The 24,014-nt window shown below is 35.2% G+C and overlaps 2 protein-coding genes across 15 annotated transcripts in view; one reads left to right on the plus strand and one right to left on the minus strand.

Annotated features, from left to right (window-relative positions):
• The first annotated feature begins 73 nt into the window (after window positions 1-73).
• si:ch73-193c12.2 lies at window positions 74-7,986 on the plus strand. Its single transcript, XM_087256939.1, has 4 exons — window positions 74-141; window positions 333-426; window positions 502-589; window positions 5,394-7,986. Exons 1-4 carry the CDS (start codon window positions 114-116, stop codon window positions 5,946-5,948), a joined length of 765 nt encoding a protein of 254 aa, XP_087113065.1. The 5' UTR covers window positions 74-113; the 3' UTR covers window positions 5,949-7,986.
• Window positions 7,987-14,320: 6,334 nt separating this feature from the next.
• Window positions 14,321-24,014, minus strand: part of unc80 (unc-80 homolog (C. elegans)) — a 120,729-nt gene continuing 111,035 nt past the window's right edge. For 10 of the 14 annotated variants that reach the window (XM_087256934.1, XM_087256929.1, XM_087256925.1 and 7 more), the window contains 6 exons: window positions 23,117-23,264; window positions 22,900-22,956; window positions 22,141-22,222; window positions 21,001-21,118; window positions 18,430-18,644; window positions 14,321-16,492 (listed from right to left, as the gene is read on the minus strand). In XM_087256934.1, coding sequence (XP_087113060.1) covers window positions 16,148-16,492; window positions 18,430-18,644; window positions 21,001-21,118; window positions 22,141-22,222; window positions 22,900-22,956; window positions 23,117-23,264 — 965 coding nt within the window. In that variant the 3' untranslated portion in view covers window positions 14,321-16,147. The remainder of the gene's footprint in view (window positions 16,493-18,429; window positions 18,645-21,000; window positions 21,119-22,140; window positions 22,223-22,899; window positions 22,957-23,116; window positions 23,265-24,014) is intronic. The other 4 variants (XM_087256935.1, XM_087256932.1, XM_087256930.1 and 1 more) reach the window with 1 other exon arrangement.

Here is a 24,014-nt window from a genome sequence, read left to right on the forward strand (position 1 = left end):
CTTGTACTTCACCATCTATCGACAGAGGGCAGTAATGCGCTGTCTTCATTCTAAATCCACACTAGTGGGAAAAGGACAGAAGAAAACAATGCCAAACAAATCACTAAACTAAAATGGGCTCAGAGGAAATGATTTTTAAATGTAAGTTGACAGTTTTCAAAACGTCCAAACGTGTCCCTCAATGAGTAGACTTATATGTTTAACGATGCTTCCTGCACGTAATACTTCACCAGTAATAACCGCATGCTTATGAAGCACGTCGTGTTTTTATCCATGTAATTCATTCTATTTTCAAGTAACTGTATATTTACCAGTCATCTCTGTGCATTTAGGGACTGATGCCAACACGGCAGATCTGATTGTGTGGAGAGTCACTAACAACAGTCTGTTTACTGGCAGGAGAAATGCAGCCATTAAAGCATACGAGTGAGTCAAAGCTGTCCTTGTTTTACTGAAAACTAATATCTTTCATTCGTCTTACTTGATGCTTTCAATCTACAGGTTGTATGTGAAAGAGAAACAACTGCAAGGGAAAGTGGCACCTACGTGGGTTCGAAAGAAATGGGAGAATCTAAAACAGAAGTATAAGGTGAATTGTTTCATTCATGCATTCAGACATCTTCAGAGATTCTTTAAAGGTGACCTATTATGCCCTTTTTTATAAGATGTAAATTAAGTCTCTGGTGTGTATGTTAAGTTTCTGCTCAAAATACCACACAATTAATGTTTTAGGACTCTTTAAAAACAACCCATTAGGCTTTGATCCACATTGTGCGGTTTTGGTGACTGTCACTTTAAATTTAAATGAGATGATCAAAAAGACCCCCAAAAGAGGGTGGAGCTATAAACGCCTATGCATTAACATAGTGGCAGATTTAAAACTCTAATTATGTGTTCACACCAAAGGCTATTCAAACGTAAATAGACGCATGGACATTTTCAGTTTTATAGCTTCATTTGTGCATAAAAATCACTTCACAATAGACACGGATTCACGTCATGGCCTGGGCTTATGTCTGCTTGGTGAATTTATTTATGGATTTTATTGAGATAATACCTGTGTTTATGTGCTTTAGGAATGCTAAAAACAGTGTATATATTCATTTGGCACTGTGTCTGAGTCCACAAGATCCTTTCAGAGGTGCACCCAGCTCTATGAGTAGGTGATGGAGGCTTTCATCTGTGTTTCTGATTGAGCTGAGCCCAGTTTGATGAGCTGTTGTCCGGTTTCGGCAAGAGGACGCTAACAACAGGCGCTACGTCATAATAACGCCCCTACCAGAGAAAGCTCCTGATTGCTTAATGCGGAGCAAAGTTCAGATTTTCCAACTTGGGTGATTCGCGTGATACGTGCACCACAATCACAACTAAACAATCAACTCGCGTTGAACTAAACAATCAACTCATTCATGTCGCAGGATATCTATTCGTGTCTTTGCATTGACCTAAAATGTAAATCACTCACGCAAGACGCTTTATCCGCATCTGATGTGAACGCAGCATAATAGCTAACTGCTGCTGCTCACTCATGTCACACAGATGTGTTTAAACCCCTTATAAAAGTTATTTTTGCAAAATAGTTCCCCTTTAATATAATCAATTTAATACATTATTTTTCAAACCAAATACGTTTGTGACAAAAAAAATCAAATAATAATGACATTTAAAATATGTGTACATTTAAGTTGAAAGGAAAGTTAATGTCTTATTAAAATAATTTTTTTTTTTTGCTGAAATGATTTTATAGTAATAAAAACATTTTTATAGTGCTGAGGCTAACATAATTCATCAACATTATTACTATAATGAACCTCTAGATCAGGGGTGTCAAACTCAATTCCTGGAGGGCTGAAGCCCTGCACATTTTAGTTCCAACCCTGCTCCAACACACTTACCTGTAGGTTTCAAACAAGCCTGAAGGACTCAATTAGTTTGATCAGGTGTGTTTAATTAGGGTTGGAACTAAACTGTGCAGAGCTGCGGCCCTATTGGAACTGAGTTTGACACCTGTGCTCTAGATATTTCGAATATTTCATTACCCCATCAATGCAATTAATGTTTTTTTTAATCACATTGTCAGCCTTTACATTTACATTTAGTCATTTAGCAGACTCTTTTATCCAAAGCGACTTACAAATGAGGACAAGGAAGCAATTTACACAACTATAAGAGCAACAATGAATAAGAGCTGTAGTCAAGTATCAGGTGTGTAAAGACAGTGTAAGAAGCAAAACATTAGTAATTTTTTTTTGTTTAGTTAGTGGAGGAGTCAGAGAGGGAATTGCATATTAGTAAGGAAAGTGGAGACTAAATAGTTGAGTCTCTTTTTGAAGACATTTATTGACCCAAAACCTCTTCCAAACCCATTTAATTTTTTTCTTCAGTTAAACACAAAGTTAGGAATACATTCTGAATAACGTAAAAAAAACAAATCAGCCATTGACTAATTTTTGCTTTTATTATGGTTGTCAATACTTGCATTTGCATTTAAAAGAAGCAAATTAAATATATGTGTAAAACTAGAATAATCACATGAAAGATTTTTAATAAAAATAAATAATTCTATCCAATGAGTCAAAAAGACAATCATCAGTTCTTGATAAACTGGCACCAAATATAAAAATGAAAAACGGAATTTGCTGCGGTGAGAGAAGCTGCGTCAGTTTTCTTACAGTTGAAGTCAGAGTTATTAGCCCTCTTTGATTTTTTTTTTCTTTTTTAAATATTTCTCAAATGATGTTTAATAGAGCAAGAATTTTTTCACAGTATGTCTATAATATTTTGTCTTCTATAATTTGTCTTAACAAATTTCTTATTTGTTTTATTTAGCTAGAATAAAAGCAGTTTTTAAATCCATTTTAAGGTCAAAATTATTAGCCCCTTTAAGCTATATTTATTTCGATAGACTACAGAACAAACCATTGTTATACAATAACTTGCCTAATTACCCTAACTTACCTAGTTGACCTTATTAACCTAGTTAAGCCTTTAAATGTAACTTTAAGCTGTAAAGAAGTGTCTTGAAAAAGATCCAGTAAAATATTAATTGCTGTCATCATGGCAAAGATAAAATACTATTAATAAACTATTATGTTTAGCAATGTGAAACAGAAATTGGGCAAAAAAATAAATGGGGGTAATAATTCAGAGGGGTTAATAATTCTGACTCCAACTGTATATAATTCATTACTTGTGCTGCAGAAGACAATGGCGACATGCAAAAAACTTGTAGTGGAGTTTGGAGACGTGAGGCGCTCTTTACGAGCGGAGATGCTCAAGAGGTAATGCCTTGGAGGTAACATTATTCTAATAAAAATATTAATGAACCACTATTACGGCAGGCTTTAGTTAATGCATTTTAACAGGATCTAAACAACATTTCAGATATTTTACAATAGCTGTTCCAGTATGTGTTTGAATGGACAAACCTGCGGTTAAGCATACTGTAAAACATCTGGGGCCTCATGTACGAAGACTTGCTTGGAAATCATACTAAAACATTGCGTATGCACAAAGCTGTAAATGTGTGTACGCAGAAAAAATTCAGATGTATGAAACACTGCGTACGCCGAGTTCCACGCATATTCTTTTGTACATCCGAATGAACGTGAAACTGAGCGCAACATGCACGAGCACAAAACCCCTCCCTGCCTCCTCCCCCGTATGAATATGCTAATGACTCTACTTTGGCAAAACCCAACGAAAAAGCAATGGCAAAAGCAAGCAAAAAGAGAAACTTTAAACAGAATGTGAATTGGAGGTGCTCCTTTCAGAGGTAGACCGGAGAAAAGCGCTGTTATTTGCAAGTTTGTTCTCTGGAATTAACAACAAAAGAAAAAAATAGAGTGGGACAGTTTAGCTGATGCGGTTAACACAGTTGGGTCTGAACATCGCACTGAAGGAATTAAAAAAGAAATAGTGTGGTTTATAGGTGTAAAATGTTGCACCACCCTTAACAGTTTCAGTAGCGCAGCTCGTAAGACGCAGGTCAACATGTTTTACACGTTCGAGCATGAACTCGGTTCGAATCCAGCGTCTGATGAACTCTTTCTTCTTTATTTCCCCGCTACATATCAGATTTTGCCAACTATTTATCACGAGAAAGACAAGTAGGAATCATTAATAAGTTTGTGCATCATATTTTATTTGCACATTTATTGAATGGAAATGTTTCTGATTCACGTATGCAAATTCATCTTCAGATAGTGTCTTTATAGCAATGTGTGTGCAGTAGATAGCTCAGATTACATTGGGAAAACAGGCGACCGCTGCAAATTGTGCTTTAATGTTTAGCTGGTCAACAATTGTATGGTATGGAAACCTTATATACCTGCTAGATGAACCCGTCTCATACAGCTGCCATTGCAAGGCTCAGACACTTTGTGGAGAGCAATTTAACACAACTGCCTCTAAGAGTCGCCAATGGAAATAAAACAGACACGCACAAAAAATGTGTGTACGCCAGCCATAAAGCTGCCGTGAAGCTGCTCACATTCCCACGTTCAGTTCATTGTTAGTAAATCCAAACGTGAGCGATTCTGAGCGTGAAACCTGGCGTACGCAAAGTTTTTGTGCGTACGCAGCGTTGATACATGAGGCCCCTGAAATGTTGTTTTGGTCATTCTTAAAATGCCTTAACCGTTTAGGTATTAGTGTGATTATATTATTGATTGCCTCCAGAGTCAAGATCATCTGCTCCGTGTCTTACACCTTTAAACGCCACCATGTGTTCATTGCATGAAGACATTGTTTTCTGAGGTGCAAGTCATTTAATAATAAAGAAAAAGATTCTCGCAACTTCTCCTACCGCAGCAAATTCCAGTTTTACTTTTGATATCTGGCACCAGTTAATCAGGCAGTGACGATTTTGTTCTCTTCGACTCATTGGATAGAAACACTTCTTTATGCACAAGTCTCTTATGTGATTTTCTAGTTTTGAGCATAAGTTTAATTCACATCTTTGGATGGAAACATGGCTAATGTGATCAGGTCAGCCCACTGGTTTATCCATTAATGCAGTCCATCGCACCCATTTTCATCATCACATGATCTCTTATATGAAGATCACATCACTTTTTATTGCTAATATAAGAATTTATACAGTAAAAGTGTTTCTATCATAGTTTATGCTCGTTTTTCTTATTGAATAAAAAATTCTCTACTCAGTTATGCACGTTTTTGAAATGTATGCACATCTAGGCATTTCCATCAAGCATATTTTTTCTGATAATCCAAAATGTTCATAAAAATAGGTGAATAGAAAGAGCTAATGGCAGCATTTAAAAAAATTTCAGAACATCATTTTTTTGTGTTTTGTAAAATTCATAAAAGTCTACTTGAGTTCATTTTTGGGTTAACTGTCCCTTTAAAATACCTGTAACGATTTTTTGCAGGACCTCAAAAGCCTTCGTACAGCGGATGGAGAGTCAGCATCTGCGACCTGGAAGTGGTATTCAGTGATGGATGGAGCGCTGAACAGCGAGAACCCAATCACCCACATCATCACACCCGTCCGCGTGACCATACCGGCCCCGGATGCTCCTCCCACCAAGCAAAGGAAGCAAGCGGATTGGCTGACGGCCCTGCAAGAATTGGAGAAGAGGCAGGAAGAGAGAGAAAGGCAAGCGGCAGAGAGAGAAGACGAGAGAGACCGACGGTCTGCCGCCAGAGAAGACGAGAGAGACCGACGCGCTCTGGAGAGAGAAGCCGAAAGAGATCGAAGAGCTGCGGAGAGAGAAGAAATCAGAGAGAGACTGGTGCTGGAGAGAGAGGAGAGAAGAGAGCGGGAAATGTTTGCCCGAGAGGAGCGCTGGGAGAAAGACATGCTAGCTAGAGAAGAGCGGCAGGAAAGAGACTACAGAGAAAGAGAGGAGAGGAGGGAAAGAGAAGCCGCTGCTAGAGAAGAAAGGCTCTTTAAAGTCCTCGAGACATTTCTGGCCAACAAGTAAATCTCGTACACATACTCAAAACTCATATGGCAAGGCATTTTTAAAAGGGATAGTTCATCCACAAATGATAATGATCTCATTTACTCTCTATCTCACGCGGTTTTAAAACTACGTGTTTCTTTCTTTTGTTGAACACAAATCAAAATATTTTTAAGAATCGGCTTCCATAGTAAGAAAAAAACGTTTACTATAGAAGTCAGTGGGTTCCAGCTAACAGCAATTTTTAAAAATATCTATTTTTGTGTTCAACTGAAGAAAGAAACTGAAATAGGTTATGAGAATTTTCTTTTTTTTGGGTGAACTACCCCTTTAACATTTAATTTATTAAACACTAGTTTCTGCTTTCATGCTAATGTCTATTTTTTAAGCCTCTACTCACATTACAGTAATTTATAGTAAATCCTATAGTGTTTTTTGAACCATACTATAATAAAATACTTTAAGTAATTAATGAATGATTTAATTAATTAGTTAATTGTTGTTATATATATTTTTTGTTTTTAAATTTTTTATTTAAACACCAAAAACGTGAAGTCAAATATCCCGGACAGCCCCCACTTTATTTTACAGGGTCGTCTAGGATTAAGGATGTAACAGTTTTATACAACATGATATATTATATATATAATTTTATAATTTATATTATAATACACCTCAATTTATTGTAGTAAAAAGTAAAGTATAAGTATAAAATATACAGTATAATGTAATGTTTATTAGGATTCAAAAATGCTACATTATTTACCATGGATTACCATAACATTTTTTTTAATGAGGGTAGCATCTTTTCTATTGAGCAGTACTCATTCATTAGTTTTAAAAGACAGTAACTTTTTTTTTTTATCAGAAACTTTAAACTTCAGTACCGATTATGTATTAGGTATTATTCAATAGACACTAGTACCTGTTTGTTAGTTAATACTAATAGTACTTATTCATGTGCTGTAAGTTGGTATCCGATAGTCACTATTGATTTTTGTTAGATACTAGTTATTATTCATCATACTATTACTTATTCATTAGATATTAATATTTATTTCAGTAGTAGCTACTTTATTTTTCTGCTAAGAAACTGTACAATGTTTTTGTCATTGACTTCTATGAGGATCCGTCAATAAGATATAAACTACTTTTTATTGGGTACTAGTATTTAATAGCAACTAGCAACTAATCACAACAGCGTTTGTTTGCTTATCTTATGGTATGACTGGTCTAAAAGGCAAAGAAGTAGAATTTAAGTGTTCAATTTAAAATTTTAATAGAATAAACGTTTTAAATAATAAAATAAAATTATGATAATAATAATAATAATATTTAATAGGTGTGCAAATCTAATAATATATACCATAGTCTAAAATGTAAACATAAACGCACTAATCTAAATTTAAATGGATACTAGTCAACAGTGTTGTTTAGATTACTTATGAATTGTTTTCAGTGATTACAAATTACATGACAAAATCTGTAGTCTGTAATACATTAATAATAGTAAAATATAATACTCTATAATCTATATAAATAGATTACACATTTATGGTAACGTAACTTCGACTGACTACTTTTGGATTATATTCAGATTAACTTTGTGGTGACCTTTAAATTTAAACGATACAAAGATAAAATAGTAAATTATTTTTTTAAATAATTATTATTATTATGTTTTTTGTTTCCAAACATCAGATAAAAAAAGTGTAATATATGGACAATAATAATACTTAAAAAATATATATATAACAGAAATATTTTGGAGAATTAACGAATTGTGATCGAGCTACTGCCATTGTGATCCTCATAGAAGTCAAATTTGTTATTAGTAGCAACAGTTACTTGTCCTCATGTAAAATATGTACAAATAAATATTAAATACTGCTATCTGTTGAATAAGTACATAAGATTTTTGTTGCTAAAAGATAAGTACTGTTAGCATGAAAATAGATACTAATACGTTTTTTAGATTAAATGTTAAAGCTTGCCATCCTCTGGTAATCTTACATTCCAAATTGCCTGTTTTCTACTAATAAACGATTTTGCATTGCCATCATCTGTCTAGCTCTTTTTCAGTCAGAAAAGTAATACTCTAGATTACACATTTACGCCCCATTCACACGGGGCCTCAGCTTCTACGCTTGACAGAGGGCGTGTCTGAAGTTGGGGCTGACGCGATCTTCATAGCAGCGTCAGCCAATGAAATTAGTCAGCAATAGGTCACTGTCTGAGCTGGTGTTTTTGCATACAGCGATCTGATTGGCTAAAGCTTCCATAGGTGCTTAATCAGTTCCTAATATATTCAAAGTGAATGGACAGAGTTGAAGCTGACGCCCGAGGGCGTTATTGTTATGTAATCGGACTATTTTTGGATTACATTTAGATTACTTTCGTGCTGAGCTTTATTTTTGAACGATACAAAGACAAAATAGTGAGTTATTTATCCCTAAACAAGTTTCCAAACTACAGCTTTTTAAAGTGCTGTGTAAGGACAGACTGTATCAATACTTTGCAAAAAAATAAAATTGTTTAAGGTGTTGTATGTAAGTTTTTGACTCTTATAAAATACCATAATATATTTGGAGATATTTAAGAAACATGCAAAGTGATCATTCTTGTTTATCTGAAAAACAATGCTGAAGTCAGAGAACCTGCTTTGAAAATGCCTGTTATGTGCTGGAACGCTGTCTTTGTTTTGGTTCTTTTAACCCGCCCACTGCCAGTTTAGCCAATTATTTTTCAGCACCCCAGGTTGCCTTGTTGGAAACAGCATTTTTCGTTCATTCAGTCAGTTAGGAAGGTTCTCAAAGTATGCATCCGTAACCAAAATGCGACCTCTGGTGGACAGTAGCAGACTCCGAACTGAGACGCAGATTCAGAGTTCCACACAAGGTTAATAATTAGCAAATAATATAAATATTATAAATGTAAACATTAGGTGAGCAGGTTACATTGTAACTCTGTGTCCTAACAACACGATACGTGACGAGCACAATTTGGCTGTTTGCACTAGACGCAGCACGACATATTTAAATACAGCCATTTAAAAGCACAGAATATATGTGCACTCACTGCACCTTAACAAATGGTAAGGTTTATAATCTAATTAATACATATTAAAACTCTTTAACATTATAAAATGTAGATGCTGCATCACTGATATGTGTTGGTTTTGAGGTTTTCTAAAGTTCAATTTCAAACAGTTTATTTCATTTTCAAGATCTGCTGCTGCTTTCAGTAGTATGGCAATAAATGTCATGTAAAATGGCATTCAAACTCACATTATTAGCTTTTAACACGGAATAAAGCACATGAGGTGTACCTGAGGTGATCATTGTCAGTTTTCTGTTGTTCAGCTGCAAGAAATAGAAGCCGTTTCTAATATATCAATTCAAGGAGTTGGTTAGGACAAAAACTCCTTTAACTATGGGAAATATTCCTTCTATCGTGTAACATTTCTTTTATTTAGAAGACAGCTTAAATCAGCCTTTAGGCTCCATAGTCAGACTCGCTCCTGTTGGTCCTCAATCTGGCAACCTGTGCTTGCGTTTGTTTTGATCCAGGAATGCAATACCTAAGTCAACCACTGGGTGTCAAACTTACATACTGCACCTTTAAAGCAGAAATATTTTGCCGAATCAACCAGTTGTAAACAAACGACTGCCAATGTGTTAATATGAAATCATGGAATCCATAAAAAATGAACTGTAGTCAGAATATTTACAATTATTTGAGAAAGGAAGTATTGGGGCAGCAATATATGCAAAAACAGAAAGGTTTGTTATTTTTAAAAATCACCTACAATTGGAACGAGTCTCATTAAGACAGATCCATGAAAAAACCTGTAATATGCATGCCAGGCCAGAAGTTAGTAATGTTCCTTTTTGTATTTGTGTTTTTGTTGTTTATAGAGATGAATTTTCACTTGTAAATTGACTTCAAAATTTGCACTGCAGCTCCCAAAGCCACTGTTGTCATGTAACACTTGTGAAAAGATGCATATAAAAGTGTTAATCTAGTTAAAAATAATGTTGCGTAAATGTTTCTTTCATAATGCTGAAACAAAACCAAAACATATTTCATTTTATAATTATAATGATTATGAGAAACCAACAAGCCATGATTAAATAATTTATTATTGAATAAATCTAACAGATATCTGCACATTAGACGAAAAACAACAAATGCACAAAGCAGCGACACAGAAACATAAAAATAGCTGAGCCTTAACATCCTGGATACTCAAGTTACAGTATCAACATCAAACTTTATGCAGAAACATTAGTGAAGTTTCTGCGGGACAAAATGATACTGACAGATAAAAAAAAAAGCTGAATTATGTCAAAGAATAAACAAGAAAATAGTCAGGACAACAGTAGATGCTTAGAATATTTCTATTGAAATATATTTATATGTATTTATAGTATTTAAAAACAGTATTTTCTTTCCTCTGACGTTTGGCGGGTGCTTTGAATTCGTCTTTGCAAACAAATATTTGGCAACAAACTTTGCATCAATATAATACAAGCTTCTTTTTTACTGAAAATAAAGCATTTGTAATATTCTGAATATCTCATTTCTATATAATCCTCTAAATAAATAATTTAATAGATGACAAATATGTAGAACACACACACACACACATAATAATTACATATTAAAATTCTGTTGTCGTTAATATTTGATATTATTATTATGATATTCAGCAGTCAATTCATATTTTCGTGTTTAATCCTGTCAGTAATATTTAGTGGTAGTTACATTTAACCACATCAATACATAAAAATTGCAGGTAGTAATAATCGCATTCATACAAACTGAACGACTAGTTGTTAATGACATATTTCGTTGTGTATCGTTTCTCTCCTATAAGAGGTAAGAAAACACAGGGGAGATACATCTCTACTCACTGGTGTTGCCAGATCTTGCTAGAAAAAAACAACTATTAAGAAAAAAAAACATAATAAACTAAAATATTCTTAATGTTAAAATAAACTGTAATAGAAAAAAGTCATACAGTAAAATACTGCAAGATGGGATGATGGGATGGTAACACTTTAAAGGGATAGTTCACCCAAAAATGAAAATTTACCCTCAACTTTTACGAATTTCTTTCTTGGGTTAAACACAAAAGAAAAATGAAAAAACCTGTAACCATCAGTGTTGGGGGGTAACTAGTTACATGTAAGGGTGTTACGTAATTAATTACAAAATAAAAGTAAAAGTAATTTGTTACAGTTACTGAGAAATAAAATGTGTAATTAAATTACAGTTACTTATGAAAATGTTAAAGATCAAATATGGGTTAACATCTAAATATGTTGAATAGTAATAATCTTTGTTTGTTTTTGATATGTCTGCTAAGATATTTGATATTATCTGCTTTGATATTATCTGCTAAGGCCATTTATTAAAGCGGTGCTATTCTGATGGCTTTGACTGGTTTTACGGTTTGATTGTGGCACACCATGTCTAGCAGTTAGTTTAATCCTCTCTGCCGCTGAAAGCATTAGGCTACTACAACCAGTCTGAGAGCTGCAAGTAGTGACGCTACAAGTAGTGACGCTACTATCTTACTACATTTCTCAGTAGCGTGGCAGGAGCGTCGATACTTTCTAAATCAAAAAGCTTTTCAGTAGCAAAGCTATTTTATTAGTGAAATAGCGTCAACACAATCTACATTTACCGATCCCGAATTAATAAGTGACAGCACTGACATTCACAGAGCTGTGAGGCCAGTGTCTAGCTGATAAAAGTAAATTCATATGATGGTGAGAATGACTATTTCTTCTTCTTCTTCCTGTTTTTCAGTGGTAGACAATAAACCTTTTAGTGCGTTACTGCCACCTTTCACTGTGAGGTCGCCAACTAAATAGGCTGACACGAGAAATTTGCTTGATGGAAAGATGACTGAGGGAGAGGAGGTCTATATAAATGGTTTACTGTAGTAAAGGTTAAAGTATATTATGGTAATAACTATTAGTTCATGATCGTTACTAATGATACTACATTATGTAGTGTAATTTATTAATGAAGAGTTATATATATATATACATATATATATATATATATATATATATATATATATATATATATATATATATATATATATATATATATATATATATATACACACACACACACACATATATATACAATATAATGCTTAATCCTAAATAGTTCCCTTTACTATAAATCACTATAGTATTTTAAATGTGTAACACCTGGTTTTATTGGATTTTATGTTTTTGCTGTTATATACTATAATTTGTTTCTGTTTGGTACAACATATTATTTATAGTAAATAACTGAACTGAACAATTATCCTTTATGTTTCATTGACAGTTTTATTGATCACCAAGATATAATTGATTGATTGATTGATTGATTAAATTAATATAATCTTAATTCAAGTGATGAAAGATTTTGAAATTCTAACAGTAAATCGGAGGGCTACTTTAAGGTCCCACTTGCTTGGTATAAATGCTTGAAAATGATTTAGTTGAAAATATTCATTAGAAATTTAAAAGTAATCAGATGTAATCAGTTACTTTTTTTATAAGTAATTAAAAAGGTACACTATTTATTACATTTTAAATAGGGTAATTTATAATGAGTAATATATTACATTTCCAAAGTTACCTCCCCACCACTGGTAACCATTGACTTCCATAGTATGAAAAACAAATACTATGTAAGCCAATTGTTACAGGTTTGCAGAATATAGCGATCACTCTCTATCTCTTTTCACAACCTTGCACTTTTATGGAATATTTCGTACAATTTGACATGTTTTTTTTCTACAGCGCATTGTGTTCTGTGTCCTGACTGGCTGTAGACCATTGTCAATCAATCTCCTCCGTGCCGTGTCTCCTGTACAGTACAGAATGCGTTAAGCTTGCCAAATTTACAGAAATCTTCGATCGCTAGCAGTGTAAGTCTGTGCTGTACTGTATGTTTGGAAGTTTTCTCCCCAGAATGTCGACGAAACATTTTGCACCATCAAAGGCACCTGCGGTAGCACTCAAAAGTAGATCCTAACCTTCGCACAAAAAAGTTGTGGACATGCTAAAGCAAGGTAGAAGTTACACGGCTATAGGGCGCTAATATGAAATAAATAAATGAATATCAAATGGTTTTGATCTTTGGTTTCATTCTATAACAGTGGACTTATTTTTCTACAAAGGTTTGAATTATGAGAGTGTTTAAACAATTGAGAAAAGTTTGAAAATGTTAATGCCTGTCTGTGAAAAATGAACAACATGTGTAGTAAGGGGTTTTACAGCCTTAAAACATCTATAATAATTATAAAAAATAAAGCTGCCTATTTTGCGGATTTTGCCTAATAAAGGTTATCTTTAGAACGTAACTCCTGTGAATAATGTGGAAGTGCTCTATTGTCTTTTGTGTTCAACAGAATAAAGAAAGTCAAACAGGTTTAGAATGAGTAAATGATGAGTAAATGAAATGAATTTACAGCTTTGAGTGAACGATCCCTATTCTGTAAACAATCATGAATAAATACTCAGTCAATAGTGGTTTAGTTAAAACTTGTTGACCATAATGAGCTTTTGGTCACTATAATAATACTTTGGTCAAAATTAATGCATATGTTGATGCTGAAATGGTGGGATTACCATGGTATCGACATACACACAATTAAACATCAGGGAATTGACTGCTGTATTGTATATGTGGCTTGCAATATTTGCTTTAAAATGACATGAATGATCTCACTAAAGATTGTACGACACAGCACACATTTACCAGCTTTCAGTTGGTGGGTAGAATTATGCACTGTGCTTCATAAATGCGTCTAGTCATTGCAAAGGATGTCCCTATATAGCTTTTCAGTAACACTCAAACCTCAAGGAGCTTGTTGAGGTGTGTTTGATTATTGTTGAAATAAAACTGAAGAATTGTGGTTCTCCTGGGGCTAGCTGCATACGCACCATTTTAAGGGCTAGTTTGACCAAATACACTCTTTGAAATTAAGATACAAAAGGTAGTCACTCGGGTGGTACCCTGTGAAAAAAGTACACTTGTTTAACTTTTTATGTATTAAAGGGCACTTGTTTGACCCCTTTTTCAAGATTTAAGATAAGTTTTTTTTTTGTCTCCAGAATGTGTTTGTAAAGTTTCATCTCAAAACACCCATCAAATTATTAATTATATCTTTCAGAATATTGGAATTTTCTGCTCTGAACACAGTCTAGCTGTTTTTGTTGCCTGTGCCTTTAATGCTAGTTCTCCCCACTCACCGTTCCCACGTGCCTTTCAGAGTGTGCCTCAATCTCCGCCTTGGCTGTGTCAGATAAACAGCACAGAGACAGACATGAAGCAAGCAGATCTCACGTAACTTTTGTGAGAAATACTACAGTAAGAACTTTCCCAATGATTATTTGATGTATTTGTTGTGGAGTTAATTCAAGCCTTTCGATGAGTCACACACAATGTCATTGCAAAGTTCACTCGCACACACAGGGTGTACGTTTAATTTAGCACTTTTTGCATGGCAAATGTGACACAATACACGTTAATATCCACTGCTGTATGGATATCCGCTATGTTAATGTACAAAATAAACCTGATTTAACTTCCACAAACTGGAATTAGAGCTTCTTCTTTTATAATTGTACTGTCATGCAGCTGTCGTGATAGAGTAAAGACAGTAAAATCGCTGTTCATTACAAACATGCACTGTTTAAAAAACGTTTTAAACTTGTAAAACTCATTCTTGATCACATTTGATGATGATTGATGATCACAGAGAGCTGAACAGATCTTTTAATTCCAGTTGCTTTGCGCACGTCCTGTCTTGTTGATATGATTATACACATTAATTCAGAGACATGTTAATATGCGTTTGTCAATCAATTTGTTGTGCGGGGGAAACTGCACTCCTACGTCATGTTGCGGTGGGCCTCAAAATGGGAGGAATTTGGATCCTATTTTAACGTCCTATTTTAAAGAGACTTATTGTCTTTATATCACTCCAATATGACTGTGGACACACTATACCTGCACAGAGTTCTGTCCAAACAGCTTCCAAAAGATGATTTTCATCATAGGTGCCATTTAATGTCTTTAAGGTACAATATGGGCCCTTAAGGAACCAGTACGGATTCTTTAGCTATTAATATGAACACTTCGAGCACAAAAATGTGTACCTTTAAAAAGAGGTATAACCCAAGTGACAGCTTATTTCTGAGAATTGGCCAATAGCTTATTAGTCTTGCTTTTTTTAGTTGAAATTAAATCTCTCAATCTTTTAGTAACTCATTTTAAAAAGCTATCCTATTTCCAGTATTGAAAAAAAAGTATGCAACTGGCCCCAGAAATGAACTAATGGCATTTTGGCATAGTGTGGTATGATTCAGCTCAGCATGACTCAACCCAGTTTGCTTTTCCACTGCAGTTTAGAACGCTTCAAACTGGATATTCAGAAATATTTTTACAGTAGCGCCACATCTACAACTGTGACAATTGTAAATGTGACACAAACAAACACAACAATGGAGCAGACAGTTTATCGGATAAACTATTTAATTCCAGATCAAATACTGCGGATATTTAGATGTAAAGAACAGCATGTTTATGCTTTCTAAACCACAGAAAAAGGTGGTAGAAGATACATATGTGCAGCAGTAACAGATTACTATTTCACTTACTTGACAGAAAATGTAGGAACAAACATAAATGTTGTCAAGATTCTCGCTGTGGAATTTCAGGTTCAGTTTGACTAACCACAATCCACATTTTGTTCCCCAGACAGTTTTTTTCTCTCTTCTGCTTGATTGGTTACGACTTTTGGTAGTCTATAGTACTCTAAATGTATTCCTACAGTCTGGCTAATTGGTACAGCACCAAACCTGACTATATTTGATAAATTTTAGCAACAATAATCAACGAAATATGAATGTTTTCTTTGTTGCAGTGGCATTTTTTACATTCTATGCCTTCAATATGGCAGGTTGGCCAATCAGTGAGCTGCAGTGTTTGCACATCACATTTTAGTATCAGTTTAGTATAGAGGTTCTGTACACTGTGAGCCATACCACACCATGCTGTTGAAAAATTGCCATCACATACCCCTTGTTGAACTCTTTACTTTCTATTATAGTTGACAAAAAGGCTTCACATTATTCCATAAATCTGATCACAGGTTCCAAGCCCCTGCCATTACCTTTTTCCACTAGCACAGCTGGACACGGTCAGACATGAGACTCATCCAGATCCAGGTCAACAGGGGACAGGGGCAGTGCGGAGAGGACGTGGGGTGTGAGCAGGGATGTCAGGAGTGGGTTCTCTGTGCCGCGCTCCTCTCCTAAACTAGGGGATGAGTCTGTGTTCTGCAGAAGCCCAGTGGTCTCCTCATCCTCTGGGCTTTCACGGATCTGGGATGGGGCCAGGCGGGATGGGGTGCTCAGAAGGGGGAGGGGTGGAGGGAGAGGGGAACAGGATCTAGAGGTGGAGCTGGAGGCGGCTGAAGGGGTCGGGGACAGACTGCTCCTTACACTCCCCTGATCTTTCCTTTCTTTACCCTCAAACTGAGAAGCCTACAGCCAGAACAGAGCAGGTTTTTGTAAGTGTTATGTCGAGTTCAGAGGTAAACATTCAGTTTGAGAGACTTGATGTCTACATTACAGTCAGAAAATAATAACATTTTAAATATAGAGTTTTGTGTTTTACCTAAAATGGTTTAATTTAACCAATTACTTTAATCACAGTTCCCATAGTTTCATGAACAGCAAATGCAAGGACGGTCAAGGAGTTTTTAAAGCAGCATTCATTTCAAATCAAGCACCTTTGTAGTTCATACTCCAGCATATGTAGCGCCATGAAAGTTACGGTTTATGTAAAAGTTTTTAAAAATGAGTGTGGAAGCTTGTGTCCACCGCAGAATACGAAAAAAAAGATACATTTTCATCTCAAAATTCAGCCTCCTCAGAGCTTCATGATGTTCTTAACTCACAATAAATTTGACTTACTATTTATCTATCTTTAAATAGTATACTTAAATGGTAAATTTATAAAAATGTTGATTTGAAATGTTGAAAAACTAAAATTAGGATTTTTATGAACTAATTGCTACTTTAGAACATAGTATGATATTTTACATAAAATCAGAGAGCTTCCTCTTCCTCCATAGACAGCAGAATTACAGAGATATTCAAAGTCAAGGAAACTTTCCATGTGACTTCAGTGGCTCATCTAATCATACAAACACTTTTGTGACAAAAAAATCCAGTAAAAACAATCGGTTATCGGTAACATTTTATAATAACACACTATGAATCATTTATTAAGCATTAGCATCTAGTGAATTCATTTTTTTAAGCCTTAATTCTACATTAATAAATGTTAGTAAGCAGTTTATAACTGCAGCTACAAATGCTCAATTCTTGATTTATAACCACATTTATAATCTGCTCAATAATTATACTTTCATATTTTGTGACTGGTTGATTTTTCAGTACTAAATGAAGTATTGCATTATTTACAAACCACTTGTATTTAAGAGTAGTTGGATGTTTTCAAGGTCATTCAGAATGAGTTAGTAAATGATTAATAAACTATTGAAATTAACGTTTATGAATCTTATGATTTAGGCATATAGTAATGGTTACCATGTATGTTAATAAATGCTTTATTGACTCAACTTCATGCAGTTTTGTGACCTAATCTAAAGTGAGGACTATTCATGCTTTATAAATCCATTATGAATGACAATTAAAGGCTTGGTATCAAATGTACAATCAGTTTTGACAGTGTTTTTGGTTCCTTTTCAGGACTTTGAATGTCTCGAGACAGTTGAAGGAATTGTTATTAGATGTCTTTACAAAGTTTATATCTCACATTTTGTGCCCCCTTTTTCACAAAAATCTTTTGCAAAAAAAATAATTAACATTTTTTTTACCAATAAAAAGAAGTCAACTCGAAATTGTAAAAAAAAAAAAAAAAAGCAAACATTTGTGGTATAAATTAAGAACTGTGAGATATTAACATATATATATTAATATAACTTATATTATATTATATTATATTATATCATATTATATATGTATATATACATACATATACATATATGTATGTGTGTGTGTGTGTATATATATATATATATTTTTTTTTTATTTTTTATTTTTTTTTTATATATATATATATATCTTAAATTATAATATAAAAGTTGCTTCACTTTAAATGAAAATAAAAAGTCAGAATTTATTATCTCATATATATATATATATATATATATATATATATATATATATATATATATATATATATATATATAAGATAATAAATTCTGACTTTTTATTTTCATTTAAAGTGAAGCAACTTTTATATTATAAATTAATAAAGGTCAAAATATATTTATTTAGCGCAACAATTTTACTTTGAGGACTAATTTCTAAATACATTCTGATGGCATTATGTGTGTGCATAACAAACAGGCTTCAGTATGAACAATGTGTCCTCTAGGGTAAAATCAGACCTGAGGCCATGGGGGTTTGTTCTGGGCAGTTTTGATGCCAGGTGATGAGGACTCTGCTTGGGATGGAGAGTACCGCCCTCCAGCTTGGCTCACTCTCCCTGTCTCTGTAGCTGTTGGTAGGCCGCTGCTGGGGCTTGTAGTGTCAGTAGGCGATCTGGATGCTGCTTCCTGCTGGGTCTCAGTAAAAGTGACTGACCTCTTTTGGTCACCGTGTGCTGAAGGAAAGATTACAGATTCGTAAGTCTCTCTGAACCTCCTCTGCATTACATCATGACACTTTTAGCTAAAGAGACTTACTGTACATTACATTCAATGTGTTCATTGTTACATAGCTGATGCAATTTCCTGGGAATGAAAATTGCATTGTCACAACCATCCACTAAAGTTTAAATACTGGAAATTCTATGACTGTCACTGTCCTTATATAACATGTAAAACTAGATGAATTAAATGCAATGCATGGCTTCTAATCTAACTTTCTCAACACATTAACTAAGTTCACATGGACATCAGTAATCAAATTATTTGCCTTAATCTGAATAAGACAATAACAGGATTAAGGTGTTTTTGAGCTGCTTTTTGAATGTTCCTTTCATGATCCCGTTTTACATGTTATAGCACATAATTCGATTAACATCATTCCGTCACAGCGCTATCCACATTTCCCCCAGAGTTTCATGTTCTTTTGGGTGTTTCATTCTTAACTTGTCGACTTTAACTGCAGTTTAACACTTTCACTTTCATTCAGGAACATTTCATGCATGCCCCCCATGACAAATGAGGTATTAGATGCGAGTATGAACTGCTGGAAGAGTGTTGTTTTAAAGGTATTTGATATCGAGAATCATATGGGGAAAAACCTCCGCATTTCATTATGTGTGTGTCTGTGGTCCTTCTTTGACTCGGTAGGTGCAGGAAATAATGTCAAACAGCCCTGACTATCTTGTCGCAAAATGTGGCAAAAATCCTACACGACAGAGGTAGTTTGATTGTGGTGTTTCCATGTCTGTACTGCACTTCAATAATGCCACTAAAATCGGCATATTCTACATGTCTTAATCTGATTTCTGTTCGATTATGACCTTAATTAATCAAAAATCGCTGTTTACATGGTTGACTCTTAGGCCCAATCCCAATTCTATTTTTACCTCAAGGTACATCAATAGAAGAAGCTGTATTAATAATAATGTAGCTCAAAAAGTAATATGGATAAATGTTATTATTAGAGTTCGTATAGTGAGTAAGTGAGAGAGAGAGAGAGAGTGTGTGTGTGTGTGTATGTGTGTGCCTTTTGTTCAGTTTGTTCATTTGTTTGTTGCATTAACTCATTCATTAATCTTCATTAATTTTAGACATGGCATATACTGTATGCTATACAAAAAAATATGTAAAAAATAATTGAAAAGTTTATATGGTTTGAGCCTCGGCTGGGTCAGTTGGTGTTTCTGTGGGGAGTTTGCATGTTCTCCCTGCGTTCACTTGGGTTTCCTCGGGGTGCTCTGGTTTCTCCCACAGTCCAAAGACATGTGGTACAGGTGAATTGGGTAGGCAAAATTTTCAGTAGTGTATGAGTGTGAATGAGTGCGTGTGGATGTTTCCTAGAGATGGGTTGCGGCTGGAAGGGCATTCGCTGCGTAAAAACATGCTGGAAAAGTTGGCGGTTCATTCCGCTGTGGCGATCCCGGATTAATAAAGGGACTAAGCGAAAAGAAAATGAAAGAATTAATTCATATTTTTTTGTTTGACACCCCAAGATTTGCTGTGGCCTCTTCTGGCCGCCCCTAAGAAAATATTCTGTGGGCGCCACTGTCCGTCCCTGTAATAAATTGAACATTATTTACAATATGATTAGCTTTAATCCACAGTATGGTCAAACAGTTCTCAGTGCAAGTGCAACTGTAGTCCAGTCACTTTATTTTTTAGATATTTTGAAGAATAGGGGCGGCCCAGTGGTTAACACTGTCGGCTCACAGCAAGAAGGTCGTTGGTTCAAGTCCCAGCTGAGCCATTTGACTTTTCCATGTGGACTTTTGCAAGTTCTCCCCGTGTTGGCATGGATTTTCTCCGGGTGCTCTAGTTTCCCCCACAGTCTAAAGACATGTGGTATAGGTGAACGGAAAAACTAAATTGGCTGTAGTGTATGAGTGCGTGTGTGAATGACAGTGTATGGGTGTTTCCTGGGTATCCGCTACATAAAACATATGCATATAGTTGGTAGTTCATTCCACTGTGGTGACCGCTGATAAATAAGGGACTAAGCAGAAGGAAAATAAATAAATGAACGAATGAATTAATTTTGAAGAATGCTGGAAACCTTTGACTTAGTTTTTTTCAAAGTCATTGGTTAGTCAATGGTTAGGTTTTCAGCTATCTTCAATAAATCTTATTTTGTGTTCAGCAGAAGAAAGAATAAAAGTTTGAAAGAGCGTAAATAGTGAGTAAATTTTCTTTTTTTGGTGAATTATTCATTAAGTATTAAGTGGGACACAATGATCTGGTCTCACGGGCTTAAATGCTGTGCACATTAGCATTATTACTAATTATATTGGTAGTCATAGAAAGAGCATGCACCTCTGTCCAGTGGTTTATTCTTCGGCTGAATGCTCCTGCGGGTTGTGGAGAGTCTGGCTCCCTGACGTCCACGAGACTCGTCCTGTACTCTCTGTATAGACAGCAGGGGGCGGCGAAGCTACAAGATAAAACAGTGACTTAAATTCATGACTTGAGACAATATACTTATTAATATTTTTAATAGCCCTCCTTTGATATTTTAATTTTCTTTTTTGTGTATTTGAGATGTGATGTTTAACAAAGCAAGGACATTTTTACCATATTTATTTATTGATTTTTTTCTGGAGAAAGTCATTTCTTTTAGTTTGGCTGGAATGAAATATGTTTAAAATTTGTTTTAAAACAATTTTGGGTCAATTCGCTTGTTTTGAAACAACCCCAACAGCACAAAAATGTTTAAATTGAATGCTAGTATTGAATACTGGTATCTTGAAAAATACCCAGTAAAATATTATGTCTTGTCATCATGGCAAAGACAAAAGAAATTACTTATTAAAACTATTACGTTTAAAAATGTGTCAAAAAAAATAGTTTTATATTAAATAGCAAAAAAATAAATAAATAAAAGATTCAAAGAAATAATAATATCGTAAACCTGTAGATAGAGTTAAAGTCATAATTATTAGCCCTCCTGTTTATTTTTTTCCCCAATTTTTGCTTAGCGAAGATAAGATTTTTTTCACTTTTTTCCAAACATTATAGTTTTAATAACTCATTTCTAATAACTGATTTATTTTATCTTTGCCATAATGACAGTAAATAATATTTGACTAAATATTTTTCAAGACACATCTATACAGCTTAAAGTGACATTTAAAGGCTTAACTAGGTTAATTAGGTTAACTAGGCAGATTAGGGTAATTAGGCAAATTATTGTATAACGATGGTTTGTTCTGTAGACTATCAAAAAAAACATAGCTTAAAGGGGCTAATAATATTGAACTTAAATGGTATTTAAAAAATTAAAAACTTATTTTATTTTAGCCGAAATAAAACAAATAAGACTTTCTCCAGAAGAAAAAATATTATCAGACATACTGTGAAAATTTCCTTGCTCTGTTAAACATCATTTGGGAAGTATTTAAAAAAAACAGGGGGGGCTAATAATTCTGACTTCGACTGTATGTTTTAAGATCTCACCTGCCTAAGTCCTCGCTTACGACCGAGGGGAGGCTGAATGAGCAGATTCTGCTGTCCCGGTTCACTCTGCACACTGGCAACCCTGCACAATAAAGCCAAAGCACAGACACACAAACACAAGCCGATGAGCTCAAACTGCTCCGAGAGCTGAACACAATCCCTGTTAAATCCTCCTGATAAATGGGAGAGTTAAGAGGAAATGTGTCCCTTCCACAAATCCCCATTAGTCCTAATGCACTCCACCAATCAAACACAGGGACGAATCAGAAAGCATGAATCGCAGGTCAGAACCTGCAATGTCATCCACAAAGAAACAAAGGGGAATAGAGGAGCTGGTATAGCAGGTAACCACTGAAAAAGTACTTAGCCGTTTTTTGGTAAATACATTTAGTGAGATTTTTAACATCCGATTGTCTACTTTACTCCTGCTAGACCAAGCTCCCCAGCCCCACAGATTGGCCCCCAAAAAGAGGAACTCCAATTTGAGCAGCATAAAGCCTGAAACATGAGTGGACACCATGACACCATGAGGCTCACTGGAGGATGACATGAGTACCACAGAGTGAGAACACGAAGACGGGCATCATTGTCCCTAGCCAAGAGAGAGAGAGAAAGACAGGCAGAAAGTGATTTGGAAAGGATGAGAAGAGAAAGAGGTCCTAGTGAGAAGTCAAGTTGGATGTGATGAACAGGGAAGGCAGGCCCAGCCCCGGCACACAGACGGTGAGACACTGCACAGACAGGGCCGTGACACTGTACCTAGACAGGTTACCCTCCTCCAGAAGCCCCTGGGATTCATCTAGCACATTGGGTTCGCTGTAGAATTGGGCAGGAAACAAGATTAGGGGAGTAAAAAGATAGACATGCAACCCCCCCAGCTGTAGATCAGCCCCCTCTTAAAGGGAAAGATAAGGTAAGGCTGGATAAATTAGGATGTTATAGAGTGCGTTTGTGTAGTTTTGGCGTGTTTGTTTACCTGTGGCTGGGCAGCATGGTGCTCATGCCTGGTTCGGGCTGACTGGCGGCAGAGCCTGTGGCGTGACTGGAGAAACGCCGCTGGGAAATGAGTCTGGGGAGAAAAGCTTCGTGCTCACTTACCACGCTGGGAATGCTAATGGAGTCATCTGAAAAAGACAGAGGACGAGTTTATATGGCTCACTTTCAATAACATTGGAAGAAAATTCTTTTGTTAAAGGAAATGTCATTAAATATTGAGCTGTTTTTTTAAGAAGCCTACAAATCAGATAGCAAAGGTTTACAGTACATCCGGAAAGTGTTCAAAGCGCTTCACTTTTTCCCACATTTTTTGTTACAGCTTTATTCCAAAATGGATTAAATAATTTATTTCCTCATAATTCTTCAAACAATACCCCTTGATGACAATGTGAAAAAAAATAAATTTTTTTTTTTTTTTAAATTAAATAAAAATGAAATAAAAAACCTGAAAAATCACATGTACATAAGTATTTACAGCCTTTGCCATGAAGCTCTAAATTGAGCTCAGGTACATTCTGTTTCCACTGATCATTCTTGAGATGTTTCAGCAGCTTAATTGGAGTTTAGCTGTGGTAAATTAAGTTCATTGGACATGATTTGACACTCATCTATATAAGGTCCCAGGGTTGACAGTGCATGCCAAAGCACAAACCAAGTATGAAGACAAAGGAATTGTCTGTAGACCTTCAAGACAGGATTGTCTCGAGGCACAAGGCTGGGGAAGGTTACAGAACAATTTCTGCTGCTCTGAAAGTTCCAATGAGCACAGTGGCCATCATCATCTGTAAGTGGAAGATGTTTGGAACCACCAGGACTCTTCCTAGAGCTGGCCGGCCATCTAAACTGACTGAGCAGGGGAGATGGGCCCTAGTCTGGGA

The sequence above is a fragment of the Danio rerio genome, chromosome 6 (assembly GCF_052040795.2).
Source record: "Danio rerio strain M-AB ecotype USA chromosome 6, GRCz13ab, whole genome shotgun sequence".
Lineage (NCBI taxonomy): Eukaryota > Metazoa > Chordata > Actinopteri > Cypriniformes > Danionidae > Danio > Danio rerio.